This window comes from Apaloderma vittatum, unplaced genomic scaffold (assembly GCF_000703405.1).
Source record: "Apaloderma vittatum isolate BGI_N311 unplaced genomic scaffold, ASM70340v1 scaffold45431, whole genome shotgun sequence".
NCBI lineage: Eukaryota > Metazoa > Chordata > Aves > Trogoniformes > Trogonidae > Apaloderma > Apaloderma vittatum.
In genome coordinates this window covers 5,924-33,360 of record NW_009700558.1, presented here as the reverse complement: position 1 = coordinate 33,360, position 27,437 = coordinate 5,924, and the positions used below count along the sequence as shown (strand labels likewise).

Sequence of the window (27,437 nt, the reverse complement as noted above, 5' to 3'; positions counted from 1 at the left end):
GCTTCTTTTTTTTTCTTTCCTCCTTCTATGCTGGAACACTTTTGTCCCTTGGATCAACCTAAGTTTTATTTCATGCTCTTAGCGACGTGTCTGTGCAGGTGTTTGCAGGGCTGGCGCTGCCCTGAGCAGGGCTCGCCGTTGGGGATGGTCACCAGGGCCCGCCGGGCCAACCGTCGCCGGTGCCCGCTGCATCTCCTGCAGAGACCTCTAGCACATTGTCGTGCCCGGGTAAGGTGTCTTCAGGGGAGAGCAGTGCACCCATTTATGCGAATAATTCGTTTAGCTACTCATCGTCTTGGAGGAGCCCCCAGAGTGCGGTTGGGACGGTTGTTTAGCCAGTGATGTTCTCCCTAAACGCTAACCCTTTCCGAAATTGAGCACTCCTTCGCTGAAGATCGGTGTTGAAACTACTACCTGGGGGAAGAGCTTCTTGTAGTTCTATTTCCTGGGAAAACAGATTTGTTTAACTAGAAATTTCTCCACAGAAAGTGACTGTTATTATTTGAACTGCTTACAGATATTCTACATTTGGAAGTATAAACTGGTGTATTTTCAAGTAATCTCCAGGAAACCGTGCTGTTGAAAATCTATGATGGGATTTTTTTTCTTTTCTTTTTTTTTTTTTTCCCAGGCTACATTTCTTGGTCTCTTTATCATGCGCTGCCACCGATGATTTATTACTTTCCCCTTCAAACACTGGCTCTCACAGGTCTAGAAGTTTTTGCTGTTGCCTTCTTTTCTCCAATATTCTTGATTATTGGACCTTTCTGGAGGTTGGCTAGCAATAAGTACATCCTAGCCCTTCTGAGACTGGCTATGATTGGTAAGTATGCATCATAGTGAGTTATAGATTCCATCCTGGTATCAAGGCATAGGAATAAATATTCCAAATTACATCAAAATTGGGATCATTCCGAAAAGAGACAGGAATAAGTAGTTCTTGCTCTCCCGAACTCATGCATTTCTTTTTCTTGCAAGCTTTTACATATGGTCAGAGGAATATTGTTTTCATGCATAGTGTTGGTTTTTAGACCAGTACTGCATAATTAAAGACAAATCTCACTGTGCTTTTATTTCTAGAAGTTTTAAAAATTAATACAAGTCATGCCCAATAGGAAGAATGTTTTCAGTGTTGTACAGAGATCAGCAGTGCAGGTGTTTTTTGTATAGCAGTTCTATGGCTGTGAAAAATGCCTAAGCATGAGATGTTACAGAACAGCTTGGGGTTAATATAAAAGTCATCTGCTATGAGTGAAACATTTTTTTGGTAGACTTAGTTTCTGAGGCAGGTTTTTTGTTTAAAGGGTTTTTTTTAAAAAAATTAAATCTAAATATATGCTTCTAGCATATTGATGGGGTTATAGGCTCATCCTAAATTTGAGATGGTTCTCATATTGCCAGTTGCTCAGGAAGAAAGTTTGATCTTAAATTCCAGATAAAGCTGCCTCACTACCCAACCCACACGCTTCTCTCTAAACCAAGTGATTGCTTGGATTCTGCCTTTGGTCTTCAGCTAGCTGGTGTAAGTCTTAGCTCTTGCTGATTTTGTAGAAGTTTTTTGGGAGGTTTGGCAGCTACAGGCACATTCAGAAGCAAGGTATTGCTAATGAGTTTGCAACAACTGGATGAACAAGGAAACAAGGGTCTCTTCATCCTATGTAGAGCGAAAGTGCTGCTGCTAAGTGATGTGTTTCAGAAGCGGCAGTTCCTGGGTCCTCATTTATCAGTATAAGATGGTAATCAGGGAATCGCTTTCTGTGTAATTTTCCTCTTACTACTAGAAGACAGAACAGGATCATCTTCTTTACTTTCCCTGCATGATTTTTTTTGGAAAAGAATTATTGTTCTTTATCTCTAGAAAGATAGTAGAACTGAACATGGTTTGTTGTCATCATCAGTGCAGATGAAGAATAGTTTTACCATATTCTTTTCTTTTTCTACTCTTTCCATCATATCCATCTTAACACTTTTTTTGTTAGTTTTTTTTTTTTAAAGAAGCTTTTCAATGAGCAGAATCTTCCACTTCAGCTTCCTGCAGCGATGCTCAGTGTATTGCTTTCTACAAAATTTGCTAATTTAGAAACTAGTAATAAGTGTAAGCATTTCACATTGCACCTAGTCTTCTTTCAGATGCCACAGTAACACAAAATTTGCTACACTTACTTAAGATTAGTTCTTCAGATCATCTTGCTGTGTTTACTTGTTCTCTTTACAAAAAGAGGCAGAAATCACAAAGGTGTGTAATTTTTGTTCTACTAAGTGAAGAGCAGTGACAGTGTTAAGTCTATTGGTTTATGCCTGTTTGTTTCACCTGCATCACAAGCTCCTGAAGATACTAACTACAGACAAAAACTAACACCTTCAGTAGTACTCTGGGGAGTACAGGTGATCATAGAAGACTCGGAGCCTGGGGAGACTGAAGCTGTGCACATCCTCAGCCTGGGCTAATCTGAGCACTGATGAATGCAGATACAATCTTCCCTTCATTCCTGCCTGAACAGGAACTGTTATCTCAGTGACCATATCCCACTGCTGCTTCAGTCTCCCAAACACTCTTTATATTGTCCACCCCTTGGGAAGTCCACACCATATTTTCAAGGTAGCCAAATGCCCTAGCACAGGCAGCACTGGGCTTTAGGACTTTTTGTATACATCTTTTTACCTGCTTTTCATCACTTTGTTGTAGTTTAAATTATTTTTGTCCTGTCATACTGTGCTTCTGTTTCTCCTATTCCTCAATTCTTCCTGCTTTTGTTTTCTTCTTCATACTTAGACACTTCCTTCTGTCTCTTTTTTGATCTTTCTTCCTTCTTAGAAAGGTCGTGACCTTCTTCTGCGGCTTGTTGAACAAAATCAGGCAGAACAATACTCCATGAATGCTCCACCCCATTCCACTGGAAATACTCAGTCTTCAATTTCACAATCAAAAATCTAGAAATTCTTCATGGTTAGCTACAACAATATTTAGAGGATTGGGGTTTTTTTTGTTTTGATGGAAAAGTATCTTTCCTTATTCATAGTCATCTTTCTTCATGCCTTTCCAGGAATCTTCACTTTCTCTGAAACGTTTGTATTAATTTTTGTATCCTTTCAGACTACTTGATTTTATGTTCTATTTAAAAAAGACAACACAAAACAAAACAAAACCCCAACAAACAACAATAAACTACCCCTATGGTAGTGTCTATTTGAATCTCTGCCTTCAGATAACAGACAGTAAATTTGTGTGTTTGGATAGATATGTTTACACTTTGGGTGTACTTTCTCAGCAGCAAAAGGTGTGTCTGCTGTAAGCAGGCAAACCCACGCTAGCTTTAATCTGACTAGTAGAAGTGATGAAAGATTTGAAGAGGCAGAGGTGCACAGATTTCATCACAATTTAGCAACAGAAGTCTATGTGCGTTGTACGTGCAATATATAAAGTCCATACAAGTACATCTTTGCTACACATTGATTTCATTTCACCATCTTTGCTCTCAGCTTTGCATCTTGTACTCTGAGAAGAATGAATAGAGAGTTGGAGGATTCCTAACGTTCATTGCCAGAATCAGCAGCTCCATTTCTGGCCTTCCTTGCTTAAGATCTCTTCAAGTTTGACTCATACTCACTTAGCAAATGGCTGGTAGCAAAATGATGTTCTTTTCCTGCTGTTTGTCATTGGTTCTGGGCCAGAATTTACCATGCTGACTGAAGTTACAAGAATGTGTGTGACCCATAATAGCTTGAATTGGAAACCTGCTAGCGGAGTTTGAAACTGCTGATAAAAGTGAGATCACTTGTGCCCTGGGAAATGCCAGAGATGCATGTGCTTGGTCTCTTTCAGTGACTGGGAGAGTGACAGTTTCTAATAACAAGGTGACATGGACTGTTAATAACCACTCTGAGACCAGATATTGGGCTGGAGAAACCTTTGTTCACACCTATTACGGCAACTGCCTTCCCAGTCCTTGTGCCGTGTATGCTCATAGAATCACAGAATGCGTTGGGCTGGAAGAGAACTTTTAAAGGTCACCTAGTCCAACCCCCCTGCAGTGAGCACAGTCATCTTTAACTAGGATCAAGTTGCTCAGAGCCCCATAAAGCCTGACCTTGAACGCCTCTGGGGATGGAGCTTCCACCACCTATGCACAGTGCACCTACTTTTATGGCTTTTGAGTTATGCAAGTGCACTGTGGCAAAAGCCATATCCTTTTTAGAAAGGAGCTGTCACCATGTGTAAAGTCTGATGGCTTCGGAGTTGTGTAAGTGCACTGTTCAGGGATGTCTAAACAATGATATTTTATCTGTATATCCTAGTTGTGGAATCAATGAGGATAAGTGCTTAAGGCAATCACTGCTATCTTGGATAATTTTTTCATGTTATTATTTTTCCTGAGAGTGGAAGCTGCTATAGTGTCCTGTATGGCCAATTTTTCTCCATACCTGCATTTCTTTGGTTTGTTTAAGAATGTGTCATGTCCTGTGTTTTCTTATGAGTGGTGTAGCCATCCAAATTACAGACAAGACTGAACTAATGCACAGGAAGTCCTTATTACCTGATCTCTGTTGCCTACTAAAACATCCTCTCTTTGTAGGAAGTTTAGCGTCGTACCAGGCACCAAATGCTTCGATTAGGCTGTTCATCTTGGCTGCAGGTGTGTCCTCTTCGCTGCTGGTTCAAACAGTGACGTGGTGGTCAGGAAACAGTTTACAAAGGTATTTTCTTACACTGATGTGATTATAACTGCCACTTTTTAATATTAAAAGGCTTTTTTTTTCCCCCCTGAGAAATGATGATTTATTTTTTTTTCTCAAATGCAACACTCAAATTCTTACAGGTTCATCGGGATATGGGGCTTCATGCTAGGCAAGATAATGCTCCTTGTTCTTCGCATCTGGTATACGTCACTAAACCCAGTCTGGAGCTCACCAGCTGCCAATACTATCATACTGACAATTGGTTTTATTGCAGCAGCAGAGCGAATTTATTCAGGTAAGCATAACACAGCAAAGGTGGCAGTTATGAAAACATCCTAAAGTATATCTATTTATGTGTTTTGATTCTTACTGTTGCTTTCTTCCCACAGTATAGTCTGGTTTTAGATCTGATTGCAGTCTCTGGGAACCTTGGGGTACTTCCATCTGCCTGTAACGTGGCAGAACCGATAGCACAATTCATACAAGCTGTAGTAAGTTGATGTTGGAACTGCCAACTAATTGCTGTATCAATAATGTGACAGTAATGCAAAGGCATGACCTAGACCAGTAAAACCAGAATGGGTTCTCCTTATTCCAGCATGGATCATCTGTGGTATTTCTGTTATTTTCTTAATTCAGTCTGCTTTTTGAGTTTCTCTGCCAGTGCATGTCCTTTGGCAGAGAAGACAGAACAAAGCTGAGGAACAGCTGGTGGGGCAAAATAAAGAATTGAAAGAGTGGACAAATTGCCCTGGTCAAAATTTGCCCGAATCCTTGGAGTGTCTGGACAGAGTACTCGGCAGTGGGGGCTGGCATAGGTTAGACACACTTAAAAACTGTGGAGGTAGTATTGCCAAGGAAGACAGTGAGGTTGAGTTGGTTAGTCAGAGCAGCTCATGTTAAACGCTCGGAAGTTCATTCCTTCTCAGTATAACTGGAATGAATTAATTGAAAGATAAGCCCTTATCTGCATGTAAGTGGGAATAAATTGGCATCAAGTATATTGCTTGTAGACTTGTGTTACATGACATAAATTAATCCCGAACTTTCATCATAATTTAGAAGGAGAATCTACTGCAGGAGATTAGAAAGGGAATCTGACTTTTCCTAGGTGTCAAAGCAATGTGTCTATGAAGTTGAAGGTGTTGCTTTCTCTTTGATTGAGAGAGGATCTAAAGTGGATGGAAAAAGAAGAGAAGGAAGGGAGTTTATTTCTGGCTTCTTTGGAAGTGTCAGGTTTTGTTCTTATCAGAGTTTAGAGTTTCAGAGAACAGAATTCTCTGAACAAATTATAGTAAGTTTTCTGCTGTTTTTTCAAGGCCAGTTTAATTATTTAAATTCCAGTCATATGAAGAATAATCATATGGACAGCTTGCCATTTTTGTACACTTAAGGGGAGTAGCTTTTCCTGACAGACCTAGGAATGTAATTAGAGATTTTTTTTTTCTTTGTCTTATTAATTTCCAGAAATGATCATATAACTTAACTTTTTGTCTGGACCAGTAATTTATTCTGATAATTTTGTGATCTTTGCTGTTTTATTTTCTCGGTAACTCTTTCTGATAGCATTTGACAGTTTTCTTAGCTATATTTCCATTCTTACTATAGATGGAGATAAGAGGAAACAAGAAGCGAACAAAACTGGCAATGCAGTTAGAGAGGCCATTTCCCACCCTCACTGGCTTTTGTCAGGGATTGCTTTTGGCAGCCTCATGTTCCTCACCCTGTGGATATTTGGGGAGGTCTCGTTAATATCTAGATGGGCAGTAAGTGGACATCCACATACAGGTCCGGATCCTAATCCATATGGGTAAGCAATTTTTAATTACTATTATATAAACAAAACTGTAATCAAAAGCCAGTGCTGTAGTGGGTAGCAAATTAAAACTCAACCAAGTGGTGGTATATGAGCTTACGTAGAATGAAGTAGGTACAAGGTACTTCACACAGAGGACTTGTGGATTCATTCTTGCTTTCACATACTTCTGAGCATTGTGTCTATACCAATAAATCTGAAAATTCAGAAAGCAATTTTTAAATTAGGACTGGGTTTAAGGATTTATGAATAAAGTGCATCTATAATACGCATCAAATTAAGAGTTGACTTCTGAGAAGAGATAATAGGAAATAGTGTATGTCAGAGATGCGTACAGGTTAAATAAAAGTAATCTGTGTACAATATTAAAAGATACACTTCTGCAGAAGTTTTGGTTAGGATGCTGTGTGTTGCTCACTAGGTTCTGAAATCTAAAAAGAGACCAGATTATTTATTCTGAGCCAACTATGTATAGTGGCAGGTGAGGTAGTTAATAGTTTGGAATTAGTATAGGCAAGAGCTGCCTAAAACTGATAGCAATGTTAGATGCTGTAGGATCCTCTATTTGATGTGAAGAAAATGCTTCTGTTTGGGATGGATTCCTCCCTCTCATTTTCTCAGAGTTCTTTTTGCCTTTTGTACCTAGTATTTCATTGGAGTGCTTCTGTTGCTGAATATAGCTTGCTTATACATTATGATAAATAGCCATTATTTTCAGCTGTATGGTTTTTTATGTCCAATAAAGGGGAGGAAATATAGAAGGATGCGAGATAAAGATATTTTGTGCTCAAATTGAGCTCTATTTCAAATACAAGGATTATAAAATATTACCTAGCATCCTTGTCGATATGTCTACAAGTTTCTTTTTCAATGCTGGGTGTTTATAAAATGATATTAATGTACGATCTATTTTTCCTTATTGTGTTAGAGGTACAGTTCTGTTGGGCCTGGCTCATGGACTGATGCTTTCATTTTGGAGCTGGTCTACTGTCACCAGTTTTGCTTGGTTTCTTGTAGGTAGGTGCAAATCCTAAGAAGAGGTGTTCTTTTTCTGTTCCTTTACTCTGACCCTACACTGCATCTCAGAAAAGACAGTTACTAATCAAAGCATCTTTTTCTGTGTCACTGATTATAATGTACACATCTTGAAGACAAGAAATTTAATACAAATTGTGTTTCTCGTTGTCAGGAACCAAAATAACATCCCAAATGTCAGGAAAGTCACAAAAAAGGCACAAGAGTTGGCAATGCTTAAACCATCAGTTGCCTGAATAATTTACTTTTTGTTGCAGGTGTTAGTATTAAGAGGTGTATGTGTGGATTATGATGAGAGTATGAGCATTTGATTTTTATGTACACACATTGCTAATTTAAAATGACTACAGAATGGTTCTTTGGCTGATTCAAACATTGCATTCTCAAATGCCTAGAACCTTGAAGTATAAGAGCAAAATATTAGAAAAAAACATCTATGAATTTGCTGTTATGATGTGAAAGTTAGTAAACGTTTGAAAATGAAGTTGCTCTGTGTCAGAGAGTTTCTGCAGTTGTTAATGTTCTGTTTGGGGTTAAATCCCGTCGTAGTCAAAGACTGTGGTAAATCAAGGATCTTGCAGTTGGTAAAAGGTTAATAGTTGTTTTCTTGCCCATCATACCGTTAGCTAAAGGGATAGATCAGGCAAAGATACATTTTCATATTAACCTGTTTGATTCTTTCTGTGTTATGTTAAAGGAGGTTCATAAAAAGGCAGACAGCTCAATCTGTTAGAAACTTTGGCATCCCTCTGTTATGTTGAGAGAGATCTATGTAAAAAAACCTCTTCATTTTTGGCCCTTGATGTTTTCAGTTGAATAGGCAACCTTTAAGAGTATGAGATATTGGGAAAAGTAAGAGACTGTCTTTGGCTATTGGGAATAACTGTCCTTTTAGTGATGCAGTTCCCATGGCTGTGAAGCAGTTACATTTCCTTTTTTTCCAAGACAGAACATGAAAAAGGAAGTGGCAGGTAGTATGCCTGACTGTGACTTAACTCTGTTGTTTTCAATCCCTTGACAGGCTTAGCGTCTTCGGCCGGTCTCCTTTATTTGCACACCTGGAGTGCTGCTGTTGCAGGCAACATTCTCGCTGTCTTTACTATGTGTGTGTGGCCTCAACTGGCTGGACGCTTTGTTAGCTGTCTGCATCCTGGGAAAGCCATGAGTACAGCCATGCTAGCCTATGTTCTTGAATTATTCTTCTGTGTATGGTGTACAGCTTATAAATTTGTACCTGGAGGGATTTACGCTAGAGAAAGCTCCCATCTTCTTTTAGGTATGTTTATGACTATAAACAAATACAAATATGCTTGATTTACCCTCAACCAGATGTTGAAAATGTGTCTAGCCTTTACAAATACTGTTTGATATACTATGGTAAGAGTTTCTATGAGAAAATCAGTGAGATGTGCAAGAAATAATTTACTTATTTCTTTACTGTTAAAAATAGTTTAATATGTGGACAAACAGTGGAATTCTGTTAAGGGCAAATGACAAAGTGAAAAAAAGTCTGATAACTCAGTACACAACTGAGAAAGAGATCTGTTAATCCATCACCTTAAAAATATAGCAACAATCCGGGGTGTGAAAGTATTTGTATGCCAGCTACCTAAGCTAGCAGTATGTACCTCATGTAACAATGCATTTTCTGGAAAGTCAGGGGTTTATGAAGATTTTGTTACTGGAACTGAAACGTAACTCAGTGCATTATTTAACACTTCCCTGAGGAGCAAAGTGCAATATCCTGCTGATCTAGTTAGTCTGCCTTTGAGACCTGAGCTTCACTTCCGTCTCTTTGGAAGAATATCGATGAGCCTGCAGTGTCAGGAACATGCAAACTGGAGAGGAAGAGCAGAAATTGTCAGGTATTTGCCAGTGAGGAAGAACTGAGGTGAGCAAATATAAAGGTTATAGCAAAATGATCGCTTGATGAAGGTGAGGAGGTGGAAATGGAAGCAACCCTTTTTGGTTTTGTCCCCAGAATTGTTTTCTTAATAGTTACTAATATGTTTCAGTAGCATATTTCACTAATTGCACTGAAAAAATGAGAAACATTGTGTTGGTCTAGGCGTGTGGCACATTTTAAAATGTGATGCATCATCTTGTATTTTGTTTGAAAAGGATGCATGAATGCTATACTTGACTTGCAGCCCCAATGGTTTTATGTATTGTAAATGTCCTTGCAACCACTTTCTGTCACTCTAGTTCCTTCGTCTCCATATGTGTTTCATATATTACAGCAGTCACAGCAGGGTTTCAGTTTGTTATGTTCTGAGGAGAGTTCCATTACATTTATTGTTGTTTCCTTCATTCTGAAAGCACTCAGGGTGTCCATAGAAACATTTATCTCAGTTAATTTAATTTTATTTTATAATGTTGTATGAAGAAAGCATGTGGTAGAGGAGTGTCACATGCTTTCTCGAGTAATGCTCTGACAAACAAAAATCTGTTATATAAAATCCCTTTCTGTCACTTCCTTTGAAGTACAAACTTGTGATTAATTCACCTGATGTGGTCACTGGATAGTAACACAAAGACAGCGCTGACTTTCTTTTTGGTTAAGTGAAAGCTGTGAACTGAACCCTTCTCGGTGGATGGCAGTACATGAGTTTATATTCCATCTGCGAATCCAGTTTCTGTCTTTTGGATGCCATCGCATTGCTAGCAAAGATATGCAAATTATACCATGAGACTGTGTATTTGGTGCTGCGCTTCTACCTCTGCGGGTTGGCTTTCTGGCAAACTGCTTGTTTTCTTCTGGTTTCTTTCAGGTGCCAGTGCTATTTCTTGCTTTCTCCTCCTGTCCAATATCCTGCCTTTCTCTTGCCGCAGTTTGGGTAGGGAAATGCACCAGGAAGAGTGACAATGAAAGTAAGATCATTATGTTCAAAACTTCTGTGCTGCCTCACTGTGATGTAACATAATGCTGCAGGATCAGATACCTGGTCTTCCATCTACTTAACAGCTTTGAATCAGTCTCCTTTTGAGAAAGCTTTTGTGTGTGCCCCCTTCTTCACTGCAGTAGCCCCAGATTCCTGGTTTGCAAACTTTCCCTGAAACTAATGTAACAAGTAAAGGCATTAAGAAAATGCTAAGTAATTGTTATTTCATCTTCAGCTACAACTCAGAAATAAAACATGACTTCTGTGGTTAATTAACTATGTCTCAAAGATACTAAGGACATATGCCTTCTCCAGCAGAGCTCTTAGCTAATTCATTACACTCCCACAATTTCTTTGGAGGTAATTGGATCCTTTAGCTCATAAGGAATGGTTAAAGATACTTAAAGATGTCTCTGCTTACCGTGAGGGGTTGCAATAGATGACCTTTAAAGGTCCCTTCCAGCCCAGTGCATTCTCTGATTCTTTGAAAAGAGCTTGTGCTATTAGTCTGAGCAACCTATTGAAAAGATACCATCACAGTGTATTGCAGTAGTTAGTGCACTGAAATCACTTACTAGCTTTTAAATACACGTGTAGGTGTGCTTAGTTGTCTGGTTAAAAAGCTCTGGAGTATGAGAATACAAGATACTGCCTGGGTAAACTGGTCTCCCAACCTGCTGCAGTCTGCTTACAGTCTTTTAGAAAAAACTGTTGAACAACAGCTTTTGTAGTTCCTATATAAAAATCTGTTACTTGTATCTTGGTGACAGAGCCATTCATTTGCAAAAATAATAGACATCTACAATTAACAATGTATTTTTTCATCAAGTCATTGTGTTAAGGTTCTGTAATATGTACGTGGAACTTAATTGCTCTCATCCAGGTTAATTGCAGTAAACTTTGAAAGCACTGGACTGGGCGTTGTAGCTGTCAATAGGGACCTTAAAACATTTTAGCATAATTTATCTACTGTGTGCTTTTTGATGTAATACCAAGAACTGTACTGCAAATCAATCTTGGCTTGAGAGTGCTGGCTAAGTGTGCTTGAGGATCTGTGGAAGCTGGTGTTAGGATACACAAAGGTGGGGGGAGGTCAGGTCTGCTGAAAGATTCACTACTTTGCCTCAGATCAAAGGATTAAAATATTTTTGTTTTTTTTGTTTTTATTGTTCTCCCAATTGGCATGTGAATGGAAGAAAGGAAGATACAGCTTTAAACAAATATTTCACTAACAGAAGAAACCTGATAAAATGCATGGTAGTGGGACACAGTAGTACCAGCAGCGTTAAAATATCTCTGTGTTTCCATAGTGAATAATGAGACAGGTTCTGAAGGTTGCTCGGTTAGCACCCAGTGCAGCCTTATGCTGAGGTCCACGAAGTTGTCTGGTAACACCATGTTCCCCAGGCTGCTGGCTTGCAAAGCAAAGCAAGAGCAAGAACAGGTGTATCTTGCTTTGGTGTCAGTAGCTCACCTTGTGCTCAGCCTGAAAGACACAAAAGTGGACTGTATTTTCAAGCTCGCCGTAGTCCAGAGCAGAGTTCATAATGTGAAGAGGTCTTTGTCTAGATACTTCTACTGTTAGGTCTGTTCTTCGGTCATCAGCACAAAGCAGGCTTAATAAGGCTGTTTCAGGTGTTTTCAATCTCAGCAGCAGCTTATCTGAAAAAAAAGAAGGGCAAGACACCCAAGCAATATAATTTTGAACTTCATTATTTTGTGTGGAACAAGTGTTCAGTGGCATTTAAAATAATCTTTTAGCTTTTAATTCTTATTGCAATACCACTATTTTGAAATATTTTTAAAAAATATTTATCACTAGTGGCTCATTTTGTTGGAAGCAATGCTTATGTCAACAGGTACAACAATGGAAATGAAAATTTTTAAGGGCTGCAGGCGTAGTTGAGGTGAGTACTGTGACAATGATGAGTAGGATCTTCTCTATCACTAAATCTTGTATTGCCTGCGTTACTACATGAGGTGTGGCATTTATCTGTGTTTGTGCTTTGAATTGGCTTTGTCGCTGGAGCCATAGGGTTGAATGTAACACAACAGCTGGGAGTTATTTATAAATGGTACATTTATGAGCAATGTCTAAAATGTTAAAGCTCTATGAAAAAACTAATGACTTCTATTTTTACAGGGTTTATAATGTTATGTATTGGGGTAGATTTTCTAACAGGACCCAAGAAAGACCTTAGCTCTATCTTTGAAGTGAGAAGCAACCAAAAGCCGCTGTTCAAAAAGAGTAAAACCTATATTAAACTATGTAAGTATAATTTTACTTACTTTCTCCCATGACTCTAGGAATACTATCTGAGGAAAAAGGGAAGTATTTTGCTCAGGTGTTTTAGAGATTTTTATTTTTTTTTGATGCTGGTTTTAGAGCCAGACTTGTACTTGGTATGGCCCTAGTTCCACTTTTAATGATGACAAATACTACCAGATGAGCTGATTCACTATGATTACAGTTGAGAGAGAGGCTATTACTCGTGGAGTGAGTTAAATGGGGACCAAAAAACCAAAACAAACCAAAAACCAAACCAACTGGGGAAAAAAGAAAATGTGAAAATGGGTTTAGCATAATTTGTGATTTCATTTTGGCAACTGAGGAAGAGGCCTGTGTGAATCTTGGGATTTATTACATGTGCTTACAAAACATATGAATGATTTCTCACCCCCTCTTGTTATGTTGATTTTGAAGCAGTTCAGTGTGACGCCCTTTATAGGGCTGTGTGAGCTGCCTGGCAGTGGGATGGGACTTGGCTGGACCAGAAACTGCTGTATGCTCTGACACCCCTCCTGTGTGAAGACATGGTGCTCTAACCCCCGTTGTGGCTGACATCATAACATAATCCTAATGCTCTGCTGCAAGTTCAGACCAGTCCTATCCTCAGAACCCTTTTGTCATCTCCTGCTTGTGAACTACGCCTAGGGATCCCAGCTTTCCAGACAATGTATATGAGGTCCAGTTGTTTTACTTTAGGTTTTGAAGAGAAACTAAAATGTTTGCGGTTTTACCACTTTTTGGCTTTTAAACCTCTGAAATCCATTGATGTTTTCAAGTATTTCTCTACTATCATTTGAATTTCAGATGTTTCATTGACGGCGTACTTTTCTGAAGGAAAAAGCCTGTCAATGTTTTGCAGTTTGGTAAAGGAAACAAATGCTAGTTATTAGGTCTTGCTGACCCAGATCAGAATGCTGAAGGTTCAAATTCCTTCATCTTTTTTTACTCTGTGACATTGAATCGAATCACTTATCATTTGCACACCTCATTTTGCCTTGTTCGGAAAGCAGAGACAACACTGCTTCACCACTTTGCAGGACTGTTTCTGAAATTTTTATGAGGTTCTTTACCCTTACATACTCAAGGGCCAGAAGAATATGGCCCCTGAGAGTTTGTGTGAGAGGCAATGTGAGCACCAGTGCAAGTGGTTTGAATATTACTATTCAAAAACATTTCACAAAAATGAGAAAATACTTCCAAGTACTGTTTGCACAGCCCTGCTCATCTAATTTGGTGACAACAGTAACTCTTGTACTTCCTCATCATACCCAGACTGGTATTATTTCTCAGCTTCTCCTCTAAGCACCTTTGCATCTCGCTGAGAATGAAATTGCTTGATATTTGCAAGTCTGAACAGCTTGTCCTTTCTTGTGTCATCATCCATGATAAAATCTATTTAATTTTAACATAAAATTCTTCCAGAAAACTTGCATAAAAATAATTCTGTATCTGTTTAAAGATTTGATGAATCAATAAAGTGGGATTATTGAGATCATTGTAGATAATGTATGCCATTGTATAAATGCATAACTGTGGAGCGGGTTGATCATCGAATTACAGCATGCCAGACCCTGAGAGCCCTTAAGTGGCCACTGCAGTTATTTGGAAGGCTACAGGAGCAATGGGAAAGCTCTGAATTTGCATTCTGTGAACCCACAGTGCCTTTCCAAGAATATGTCAAACAAAAGACCTTTGTGGAGGTCTGGCAGGGATCCCATCTTTCTGACATCCAAAGGCTTGCAACGTAAACTAAATTTTCTTCCCTGTGTTGTATTAATACAAAACAAAAATTGTGTACTACAAACGCTTACCTGGAATACTGAGAGGAAAACACTGGAAGGCTTACATGATGCTCTTAAAATGAATTCTACAGTAGATATCTTTTTTCAGATAGATTTTCCAAGGGATTGGGGTATATTGTATCTACTCAGCCTGTTGTGTTTTAGAGATTGTAAGTGTCTCTGCATACATATAGATACTCTGCACACATACAGATACTCTTAAGTACACTACTTTGGTGTTATCATTTGCATATGTGGAAATATAAATGTATATGCTTCCTATTCTGTGAATAGCACACCTTAGAGTGACAGTGTGCCCAATTGTCTTTAACTGCCATAATAACGTTATTTTCTCTTGCTTTAAAAACAACTTTTCTGCATTTTTCTGTTTCAAGTATTGTGGCTGTTTGTTGGTGTTGGTTTGCTAGGATTGGGTCTACGTTACAGAACTTACCAGAAGAAGTTGGGCCAGGGGGTGAGTATCGTGTTTGTGAAATTGGTAACTTCCAATTATATAATAAAATGCATGTGTGATATATTAAGTGTTTTGGTTGGTGCTGAAAATGTCTTTGTACCATTATTCAATTATTCAGCAAGAATAATGCAAAGATGATGATTCAAAAAGCTTAATTTGTAAATTAATTTGTAAATTCAGACATGGAATATCTGATTTTTTTGAGACTTATGATGCTTCTGTGAACGAAAAAATATATTCCAAAAAGCTGAGAGATGGTTGCCTCGTATTCAGTTTCAGTGTTACTTTTATAAATGAGTTTACTTGAATTGTATTCAAAACTTGGCTGGATGATGCTGTTAACAGCCTGATCTTACATCAGGGAAGTTTGAACAGGTCACTTCCTGAAGTTCCTTCCAGCTGAAGGAATTCTGTGCTTCTGGCTGCTATATTTATGTGCATAACTCTGAATTGAACCTCTCTGAAAAGTTGGTTGACTTAGATTAGACTTAGACTAGTTACAGAAATTGGATAAAAATGGGAAGATTCCAGTTTTCTGTCTAGCAAAAAAGTATGTGTTGCAGTGATAGAAACAATTAAGATGTGTAATACAAACTTTAGCACTTTGATTACTCACAAGTTGTCCAAGTTTGTCACTTGCCTATTTAGTAATTTTAATTAGAAATTAGCTGTTTTGATCAGGTATAAGTTAACATATTTCCATTTGATGATGTAATTGATTACTAATATAAAATTGCATTTTTGGCAGTTGGTTGCAGTTATGAATTAGACTTTCTTTCATTAGGTCATTTTTGGCCTTTGAAACTTGTCCTTGACCTGTATTCCCGTTGGTGTGTAGGTGCCCACAAGCACATGCGTATTCATACGTGCACACCAATATATACAGTTGCCTTTTTTTTTTTTAGAACTTATTTAGGTTCGTAGTACCTTATAATGTGGAAAAAAAGTGGTTAATTCCTCTTAAAGATGAAAAAGTTCATGGTTTTCTAAATATTTATTTCCTGTTACTTGTACAAATTAAATTTAATTATGATGACTTTTCTCCTCTTGTTAATAGCAATTTTTCTTACAAAAATACCTAAGGTCTTTTGTAATCCTGGCAGCTTTATTAGGAAAATATCTTGGTTCTTGCATGTCTTTTGTGGCACCATGTATCTGTTGTTGACTGCAAAGGTATAATACATAAAAGTATTTTTTTTTTCCATTTATTTTTTAAGGTTCCAAAAAGAGACTTCTCTGCTATGATTTGGCCTTTTAGATTTGCATATGACAATGAAGGATGGTCTAATTTGGAAGGATCAGCTAATTTGCTGAATCAAACAGGTAATATTTTTTTTCCACTTCATTTGTATTTGAGAGGGTTTATCTGAAGAGACAGAAGCCAGAACACCTGCTGGGTAACTGAGTCCATTCTTGCATTAACGCAAGAACCTGTGTCTAGTGGCTTTCTCCTTGATTTGTGAGCTGTTTCAATGCAATCATCTTTGTTAAAATCCATTTGCGGAGGCGATAATTTTTTAAAAATTTATTGTAAAGCAGTTTCTGTTTGAAGGAAACACTTTGGTTATAATTTGGATTTTTTTCTTATATTGTCTGATGAGTTACTTGTCTATAGATAAATACTTTGCATAAATGAAATAACAACAAATAACCTTTTAGATAAAAGTTAATGTTTTATAACTTCTCTGTGGCTCTTTTTAGATGTGAAATTCAAGTGTCCTAAGCAAGATGTGCAGAGGAGAAAAAGACAAGTTTCCATCACTGAGCCAGAGCAATGTGTCAAAGCAAAATAATAATTGTACTTGGTTGAGTTGTCATGATTTTACTGTAAAGAAGCGTGTCTAACCTATTGCTCATGGACAGGATTTTGGTTAGAAAATTACCTCTGGGAAATGAAGAATTTAGACCCAAGATTAGTGCTGTTGCAGGGTGCATGGGAAGAAGTTGACTGGTGGTCCTTGTAGGTGTTAGTTGTTTTCCATGGTACCCAGGAGACAGGGAAGACTGGGAGCTGCTGCTTTAAGATCTGAAGGAGTTCAGGAGATTAGGAAGCATCCATTGCTGCCATTCCAGCATTTGTTCTTCTTCTCTCCTCCTATGGTGTGAATGCACCCCAGGGCTTTCCCCAGCATCTCAGGCTTGACAGTTGCAAGCAGTGGGAAGGCTTGACCCAGGTGGGGCTTAATTTAAGTCTTAATTTTGTGGCTGAGATGCTCAGGAATTTGAGAAGAGGGAACAGGCTGATTCATACACCATCCACTCTGTTGTCCCATGAGCAGAGGTCCAGAGGGCTGAGCTGTGTAGGCTGCCCAGTGATACGAGAAAACGACTGGGTCATTGGATTAATAGAAAATTAGGACATTCTTTTACATCTGTGATTCCATAGCTCATGTCTGGGTATTTATATAATCTTTGCATCTAATTTGTGAACTGTAATTAATGCATTTATTTCTGGTGCATATGGTTTATATTAATGAATATTAGAAAAAGTGATTACCTGGTTATGTCCGTTGAGCATTCTTTGTGGTAATGAAACATCACCTCTGAAAGAAGCAATTGGTACATCAAAAAGGCAGCAAATTCCAAAATATAAATTAATAAATCTTAATACTTGATTGCTGGAAACAGTATTTTGGAGTTTCATCTTACATGTATATTGTTATATAAGATATTGTATTAACATTTACAGGAAGTGCATTAATGCATTCAGTTAAGCTGGAGATTATCTTAAAGAATTTGTTTGCTGAAGTAGATGAACAGATTTTGAGAGCCACAGTGGCTAACTGCTTCATCATAGGGGTTATCTTTAAAGGTGTGGTGATGCAGTCCTTGTGCTCATCTTCTGTCTGTTAGGAAGATGTGTCATGTAGTGGTTTTTGTGACTGGAACTCCTGTCTGCCCTGAAGGGAACTAACATCAACTCTTCTCAATGGTTTCAGTCATTGCTTCTGTGGCCAGCATGTACACCAGTGATGTAGAAGCCAAAATCTGGAAAACCACTGAAAAGTTCTCTGAGCTATCATTTTCCCTGCTAACATTACTTTCATTGTGCTAAATAAGACATTTCAAAAGCAAAAAAGTCTTACGTGACAAGAATGGTGCTGGATGGAGCAGTCTTAATTCCTTAGAGAAGAGCTGCAGATGAAGTGGTGACTCAATCTGCCTCCTTGAGTAGGAGAACACTCCAAGGGGGCCATAGTCACAGCAAGAAGGGAGCACTCGCTGCTGCTGCAGCCCTGCTCACCTGCTGCTCGAGCTGAGCCTGCTCGGTTGAGCCAGCCCATAGCCAGCTTGCACACTCCCACCTTCCTTTGGGCATGGGCAGGTCTTGACTGCCAGTTCCTTGGTGACTGCCAGTTCCTTGATGACTGCCAGTTCCTTGAGGGACCTCGTAGCTTGTCCTGTATCCTGCAGCTAAGATGCAGGGGAAAGTATCTCGTTCCCGTGACAAAACCACACCTCAGCGTGTAAATAGAGAGGAACCACAGTGCCCTGAGAGAGTGAGATGGCTGCGGATAGTCAGCAATTCACTAGAGCTGGGAACCGGTCGTTACTGCGCCTGGAGGCTGATGCTGGGTTGCTGGGGGCTGGTTAATTGTTCTGGCCAAAGCAGCCAGCTCCTTCTTGCACGGGACCCTTCAGAGCACAATGGGAGTTGGCAGAAGAAGTGCAGCAGTGCAGTATGGCCCTTGTTCATCAAGTTGAAAGCAGTAGTCTCGCTACTGTGCTGTTAATCTGTGTATGCACATTATGTCTAATGTTTTGTAATGGTTTGCAATAGTACATGCGGGCCAGCTGTACTGTGCAGTCTCATGTGCTTCTGGTTATGCAGAGGAACAGCTATGGCAACCAGACATTGTCTCTCCGTAAGAGGCTGTGTAGCCCACAGGGACCAAAGGTTTGGGCATGACTTTCTTGCCAGTGTTAAGATTTGCCTTGCTTGACTCCTGAAGGCCTTGTGTCTGTCCCTGTATAATCAAAAGGGAAGTTATGACATTATGTAGTCATTTATAAATCACGTTTATAGATCGCAGTTATAAATTTGGAAGGATTTTCTTTTTTCTTCCCCATTTTAGATGCAGATTTTATCACTATTATAGAGAGTGATGCCTCTAAACCATTCATTGGGAACAACGATCCAACAATGTGGCTAGGAGAAAGACTAGGATTTTACACAGATTTTGGTCCAAGCACAAGAGATCACACTTGGGGGTGAGTCGCCTTTACATGCGCAGTGACAGAAAATAAATGTCGATCCGCTACCCAATACTAACTCCACTAGAACAGGAGCAAAGAATAATTGGAATAATAATCACTGTAATCACTTGTTGGAGCTTGTCTTTAAGAACATGCCTTGATTCCTTAGCATTACAATGTAATGCAGGTGAAGTGTTCTCATTTTTAAAAACGATCAGTTTTTCGTGCAATGGTGCAGAGAACGACATCCTGCCCCGTAATGTGCAGATTTGGAAGTTTGGCATTCTAACTAAGTACTGCATCTGATTCTGTTTTCTCATTATTTTGGGCAATGAGATCTTCAGATTTCAGACTTAAAAATGTGATAGCAGTTGAAAAAATATAATTGCATCTGGAGTTACTAGAAATTTTGAATTCATTAAATCCAGCTTGGGCTGTATGGTGGGAAATGGGCATAGAAAGGCATATGTTTATTTGGCCAGATTTTATGAGTCTAATTTTACTTTAATGCTTGACCAACTACCAGTTGCTTGTCTTTGAATATCTTTGCCCTCTGGAAAATAGTGGCTTGTGATGTGGTGGTTTTTTTTAGATGGATATGCAGATCTCTGTGGCAGATAGAACTTCCTAATGATGATGCAGTGGCTGTTTAATTTTTGCCACATGTGAAGGGAATTTAGTAACCTTCTTCCCACAGAGCCTATGTCTTTAAGTGATGCAGAATGGGACAGAAAAGTAATTCTCTGAAATTTTCTTCATGAAATATTTTGAAAAAACTGATGCAAAATGGTTTTAAGGTTGATTCCTAACAGAAGCTGAAAGAATGAGAGATCTTCTGCTTTAAATATCTCCTGTAATTTAATACATACTCATTACTGCTAGTATAAAATTCTGTTTTCTTTGAGGGTGCAGATTGTAAAGGGCTCAGTGAAAGAATTCTTATATATGGAATGATATTTCTTTGTGAAAGAATGAATTTGATGATACGCTTTTAGATATGTACTAGAGGAAAACCTTTGAAATTCAGAAAAGTGTGCTAGAGCTAGAGTTGGTTTGTGTTCTGGCCTGATGCTTTGAGTTCATTAGTCTTCTGCTCACATTTTTCTGCTTAGTTCACACCTGTGATGTTTGTGAACTACAAAATGTAACTGTCTCCCTCTTCTCATGTAGGATTATGGCACTATCAAGGTATCCAATTGTAAAATCTACCCATCACCTCCTTCCATCCCCAGAGGGAGAGATTGCACCGGCCATCTCCATGACTGTCAACTTCACAGGGAAACTGGTTGATTTTGTTGTTGCCCACTTTGGAAACGAAGAGTGTGTAATTTATTTCTTGTTGCACACCTCATGCAAAGTTGTGTAATGTAATTTGTGAACTTCTGGGATTTTTTTCTACCCTTTAAAATCTGCAGCTGTAATACTGGTTCTAACAAGGCACAGTTGAGGAAATTCTATGCCATAGTTACTCGTTTAAAATTTTGAAGCATTTTTTAGAAGGGACAAACGTGTCATGAAAAAACTCAGCTGAGCCCAATGTTTGAGTTACTATTAAACTAATATATACCTAATATCTGAGTTACTATAAAGATATATTTCTGCAAAACTAGATACATCACTGTGCAGGATAGCATCCTGTGTGCACATAGTTACATTTACAGATAGATAGCGTTAATGGACAACTGATGTTTATTAAAATAAAATCAACATTTCTGAAACGTCAAGAAAGTTCAGTGTTGAAACAGCAACAAAAATATCCATTCAGTGTCTTTCTGGCTATATGAAAGTGGAAATATGAAATCTGATCTCTGGATTCTGAAAGGAATAATTATACTGATAACTGAAATATGTGATGGAAAAGATGAAGATACATCTTTCAGTTCTTTTCTTTAAAACAATGTTTTGATTACTTGTGTGTAATGAATATTAGTAAGGAATGGTTTTTGTAATACTCCATGTAGCTGTAATACTCCATATTCTGTTTTATTTGCTGCAATATCTAGTATGTCTGTGGTTATATATTAAGACTTGGACTTTCCTTTGAATTATAATTCTTGGAGAGGCAAAGTCATGGATTGGGTGCAGAATATAATAAACAGAGAAGCTGCTCAGAGAGCGGTAGGAATTCTTGTTATCCCGTACTGAACTTCCCCCTTCCCCTGCATAGAAGCCGTGCTCCAAGCATACGAAGTGTTTATAGATTTTCCTTTTACTAAGCACATAAAATTGTCGGAGACCACTCCCAATTTGGACTCCAGAAAGGAATTTCATTTTGTGCCTCAGAGAGATGATTAGGCTTGCCTCTCTGAGAAGCTGCTTGTCAAGGTAGAAAATAGCACTGTGTTCCCTCCTCACAGAGAGATGAGATAAAGATGTAGAAAATAGGAAATAAATGGGGAACCAGTGCAAATCAGACTGTGTTTTGAGGTGAATGAATTTGTGATTAAATGACACATACAACTACTTGTTTTTAATCTTTTTCATCTGCTGCTTAGGATGACATAAATTGGCCAACTAGGGATTTTTTTAAAAGACTTTTTAAAATGTGGGGCTGTAACAATGCCTGTGTCATTTAAAAGAACCCATCTTCTGGAGAGGTGTAATTCTGGAAAGAGCTGGTAGCTGAGGAAGCAACTTTATTTATACCTAGGTCAGGTTGAAATGGTTGGGGTGTTTTGTCTCCTTGCTGTGTGCTGTTTCTTCCTAATGCATTTGCTTCAGTTAGAAGTACTGTTATTTAGAAGGCATAATAGCATTTAAATTCTTATCATCTTTTGGGGTTACAGATTCCAAAATCAACTCCCTCTCTCAATGGTATTTAGCCCAGTTTACCAAAATATAAAAGAGAACATGCTTCACACAACTGTTTAAACTTATTAATGTGAAGAAACATAGGAAGAGAACTGCTTTTATGTCATGATGAATCGAAGGACAGGGAATGGGATCCAGTGCAGTATTTTACCGGGCTCCTCTTATGCCATCACTTTTGGTCATGGCAGAACTGTTCTGTAAATCTTGTTAAAGAGATGCAGAATACCTGCCAAATAGCATTAAGTAGTGTTAATGGCATGATGTAATTCTTAAGTTATATTTCATAAATGATGTGACCCAGACTTTAAGAGTATTTTTACCATGACCTGCCCATCCTAAAGAGTTATGCTAGCATGTGGGCTCTTTGTTACGCACCACACCGTGCTAGCACAATTAAATTTCAAGTGCAGGCAGAGACAAAGCCTCAGATAACCAAAGCACTTACATTCACAGTTCCCAGTGGTGAGATCAGTATTAAAAAACAAAACAGACACAGAAGAGGTTATTCCTATAATGGTTAGAAACAGGACCCTAATTACATCTCATCTACCATGACCCTGTGTTTGTTATCAAACATAGTGATCATTTTGAATTGGTGAGCTTTCTTTAAATATTCATAATCTCTAATGCTGAGCAATAAAAAAGGTACCAGATTCATTTGTGGTTTCCTATGTTTATAGCACAAAGATTGTGAGTCTGTCTATGTATGTTAAAGTCTTTTTAATTTCTTTCAGAGAAGACTTGGACAGAAAGCTCCAGGCTATAGCTGTTTCAAACCTATTGAAGACTAGCTCTAAGCAAGTTGTATTTCTAGGATACATCACTTCAGCTCCTGGATCCAGAGATTATACTGAATTAATAGAAAATGGAAATATGCAGGTAATGTAAATGGTAATATGTATTTGAATGGTAATGGTAATACGTATTTGAAACATTCAGATTAATATTTAAAATTGGTAACTCAGCTTTGTAAGAAAATACATGCATGTTTTCAAATACAATCTTCAACTACCTCATGACACGTTATAGAGAAGGTAGAGTTACACTGTGAAAGAGTAAGAGGCAAAGGACAGCAGTTGCCACAAGGGAAATGTTAGTTAAATAGTAGAAGAAAAAAAAAAAAAAATTACAGTTTGGCTTGTGAAGCATTCGCACAGAGGCCCAGAGAAGCTGTGAAATCTTCATCCTTGGAGATACTCAGAAGTTGGCTTCATAAGGCTTGAAGTTATTTGAGCATGGCGTTAAGAGTGGGTGCTAACCTCTAATTCTGCAATTCTTTTTTTTTTTTAAACTGCGTTCTGCAGTTTGGTTTTCTGTCAGGATATGTCAAAATGTCTGATTTGTCTCTTTGGGTTTTTTTTGTACCTTATTACAATCTTTTAGGCAAAACATTTTTCTGCAGCAGGTTTACATATTGGTTCTGTTACTGATTTAAAGCCTACCTGTAAAGGAAGCTTGCCTTATTTGTTTGACTTTTTTTTTTTGTTACTCACTTTCATAGGATATTGACAGTACAGATCTTGCCAGGTGGTGTAGCTATATTATGTATCGCGGAGTAATAAGGTATGTTAAGTGAATCATTTATTCATCAGTTTCAAATACCTTTATGACAATCGGTTTTACCTCCTTCTGTAGGCAACTGTGGAAGAGTCTATAGCCCTAAACAATTATGCATGGACAGTTAGATATATCAGTCTCATTAACGTGGAACATGAGTCTTGGTATGGATCGGTGAAAATAATTTACAAAGACAATATTACAGGTTTTACCCTGCTGTGTAAAAAGTCTTCAGATCTGGTCTGTTTCGGTAACTACAATTTTCCAAAGCTCTGGCTTTGCAGTTTCATTCTCGAATGTGGAGGCTAAGCCCTAATTTGTATGTGACAGAGAAGATATAAATTTTGAATGATGATTGTAGGGTTTGTTGAAGCAAAATGCTGACTTAATCCAGTCAAGATTTATGTTGGATTTAGTGGAAATTTTAACTGTGTAAAACCATACTGAAGCACTTTTCTCTGCTAGGACCTGTGCACCCCCTATCTTTTAACATGTTGCTTGAAAATCATTCTCTTGGTGATGTATGTACCAGAGTGGATTCAGCTTATTCTGAATAAACTCTGCAAATTCTGCAGGGTTTACAGGAATAAAATCAGTAAATGAGATAGCTGTCTTAAGTATTGAGTGAAAAAAACAAAGGCAACAAAAAACCCCAACAATAAAACCCCCGTTTGCACCTGATTTTTCTTGTTACTTATTCCATTGATGCTTTTCTTGAGTTTCAAAACTTGTTCAGTGAAAAAAGTTGGTGAACTTATAGTAGTGTGCATAGTCTAAAACTGATTTTTTAAAAACAGTTTCTATATCTAGAACTTATTTTTGTTGTAAAACACTTAATGCTTTCTCAGGTTTTCTACTTGTGACTTTATATAATGATGCTCATTTTGATAGGGCACTTGAATTTTTTTTGAAGGTGAGATTCAAGGACATGAAAAGTCATGTTGATGGGTTAAATAATAATTACTCCTGGAAAAGAGACGTGAATCAAGAATGTGGTGAAATTGCCTTGAGTTATTCCTTCAAACTAACTCTTCTTTTATCTAATAGGTTGGGCTATGCCCGCATATCTCATGCTGGTTTAAGTGATTCAGAAGTCCAGATGGCCAAATTTAGGATCCCAGATCACTTGGATAGCTATGTTGACAATGACAGAATTGTCACTGATCCCAGCCAAGTTCCTGAGGACATCCATTTCAATCCCAGGTCAGTCTGTCTCATGAGAAATGAAGGGGATGATGTACATGACATCTTGTAAAAGAGAATTCTAGGAACAAAATTGTTCTTGAAGTGGGGGCCACTGGTCAGTACCAAACTAAGCAGAAGATTAGGAAGCAAAACCTTTTTATTTGAAATTCTATTTTTGTTCTGCTTATTTCATCCAGATCATTTGTTTCTGAGATTGTTGAATAGGGGTATTTGCCAGGTGGTGTAGTGACTCTTTTTAGAGATGATGAGAGATGTCCCATGGTACTCAGCACTTTTGAGGATCAGAGTCTTAATATACTGTTACTTAGAACACAAAATACAATATATACATTAAATACTCCTTGTGTAAGCATTTTAAAACATACTATATAACTGGAGCAAAAATTAAGAATACTTGAGGCGCTATGTTACATATATCAAGAATTAAAAAGAGCTAGATTTTTACATGTGTTGTTTCTAGATTGTTGTCATTTTTTACTGGCATTGTATAAGGAAGAGAAATATCACAGAATCAGAGAATATTAGGGGTTGGAAGGGACCTCAAAAGATCATCTAGTCCAGCCCCCCTGCCAGAGCAGGATCACCTACAGTAGGTCACACAGGAACGCGTCCAGGCAGGTGTTGAATGTCTCCAGAGAAGGAGACTCCACAACTTTCCTGGGCAGCCTGTGCCAGGGCTCTGTCACCCTCCCAGTGAAAAAGTTTTTCTTAATATTTTTGTGGAACCTCCTATGTTCCAGCTTGTACTCATTGCCCCTTGTCCTGTCATTGGACATCACTGAGAAGAGCCTGGCTCCTTCCTCCTGACACTTACCCTTGATATATTTATAAACATTTATGAAGTCACCCTTCAGCCTCCTCTTCTCCAAGCTGGAGACCCAGCTCCTTCAGCCTTTCCTGATAAGGGAGATGTTCCACTCCCTTCATCATCTCTGTGGCTCTGTGCTGGACTCTCTCAAGCAGTTCCCTGTCCTTCTTGAGCTGAGGGGCCCAGAACTGGACACAGTATTCCAGATGTGGCCTCACCAGGTCCATGGAGAAAGGTATTTATTCTACATTGAATATCAATGTAATAGTCATGAAATTTGAGATAGATGTTGCCATAGAGAGACAATTTTCACCAATGCTGTATTTACCACTTCTAACGTGCGTAATACAGAATGTCTTGATTTCTTATATACACCTAACGGTAGAGCTTACTCACTTTTTATTTACCACTCAGTTGCTGGGTTCCTGTGTAAGAAGGAGTTTGCCCAGTCTTTTCCACATGATGAAACTTGCCTAAAGTTAGCATTCACGTTCAGATTTTTCTCAGTTGATTTCAGCACAGAATATTTTTTGTCCTAATTTCTTTTATGTCTGCCTATAAGCAGAAAATTTATACCATTTAGGAATAAGTTTACCTTTTTCCAGTTAACTATAGTTTTTTTGAAATAAAGAGGCACTGCTCCTAAATGTTATTTAGCACTGATATTTTGAATAAATCCTACATTTTACTTTTGCAAATTTATCTACCATAACAACCAGTACTCAAAACTTTCAGATTTAAATATGGTGTGAAAAATTACAATTCTCACCATAATTTTAAAAAATAAGATGTGCAATACTAACAGTAGGGTTGACTCTAGATACCACGGTGGGGAGAGTGTGTGTGTGTGTGTGTGTTTTAATTGTATCTCTCCACAGAAGTCGTTAGAAAAAACTTTAAAAGCATGAGGTGTTAACTAGATAAACCTTTGTCCACCTTTGTCAGCTGGAATTCCATTTATAGAGTGCCTGTGGCATTAATCCAATCAGTGTAACTAAATATCTCCATTATACTCAAAGACCTCTAGTTAGATAGTGTAGGTAGATAATTGGGTTTGTGTAGTTAGGGTTGTGGCCTGTTTCTGAAATGAACTATTTAGAACTTCTATTCAAAAGAAGTGTTAATTATACTGTAGTAAATGTATGGTTTAATTGCATAGGTTAAATCATGTTGTAATGGTTTTGCTTTGAATGTTTTTTTTTCTTAGGTTTGGATCTTATAAAGATGGACATAATTATGAGCATATTCATCACTTCCATATGAGCACTCCTAAATATTTTAAACAGACAAATTAGAATGAGAAAATAACCTATCGTTGGGACTAACAAGACAGGTTTGTTGCTTGAAACTGAATTGTCAACCATAAAGGCTTCATCGTTTAAGGACGAGCAACTCCCACGCTGCGTAACACTGTTGGTGTCTGTGTAATAGTTGGTGACTTTTAATGAGTTGTCATCACTGTGAGAGAGGGAAGATGTCTGTGTTTTGATAAACCAGTATCTACCTGGGCCAGATACCTGCTATGTATGCAACAAAGCCAGGATGGGAACTTGCTTGGGCAATAACTTCTTCGACTTTTTTGAAGGTATCCTATATTGTGCTGTTTCAGAGTTGAATGTATCCATGTTTTTTTTTATCTTTAGGGTCCAGATATGACCCCTTTCCTCTCCCGGGAGTTCACTGGAACAATCATGAGCAAGGAATTTCAGCTGACTTCCACACTTTTTTGACTACTGACGCAAATCAAAATAATGTGGTAATGTAGGTAACCTGTTGATATATGCTGCTGCTGTTGCAATAAAAGGCTTGGCCTTTGGTTTTTAAATCAGGACCAGGACTAATGTGATTTTTACTTGAGAGATACACAGTAGCTATGTGTTTGAAGTGTGTGCATTTTTGACT

At 38.2% G+C, this 27,437-nt stretch overlaps 1 protein-coding gene across 1 annotated transcript; it reads left to right on the top strand.

The window, feature by feature from the left end:
- The first annotated feature begins 636 nt into the window (after positions 1-636).
- On the top strand, positions 637-26,830 carry CWH43 (cell wall biogenesis 43 C-terminal homolog (S. cerevisiae)). Its single transcript, XM_009878777.1, has 15 exons — positions 637-823; positions 4,575-4,695; positions 4,818-4,972; positions 6,286-6,487; positions 7,422-7,510; positions 8,550-8,804; positions 12,554-12,679; positions 14,877-14,956; positions 16,174-16,279; positions 19,033-19,168; positions 20,324-20,473; positions 22,699-22,843; positions 23,466-23,527; positions 24,569-24,724; positions 26,743-26,830. Exons 1-15 carry the CDS (start codon positions 670-672, stop codon positions 26,828-26,830), a joined length of 2,025 nt encoding a protein of 674 aa, XP_009877079.1. The 5' UTR covers positions 637-669.
- Positions 26,831-27,437: the final 607 nt, after the last annotated feature.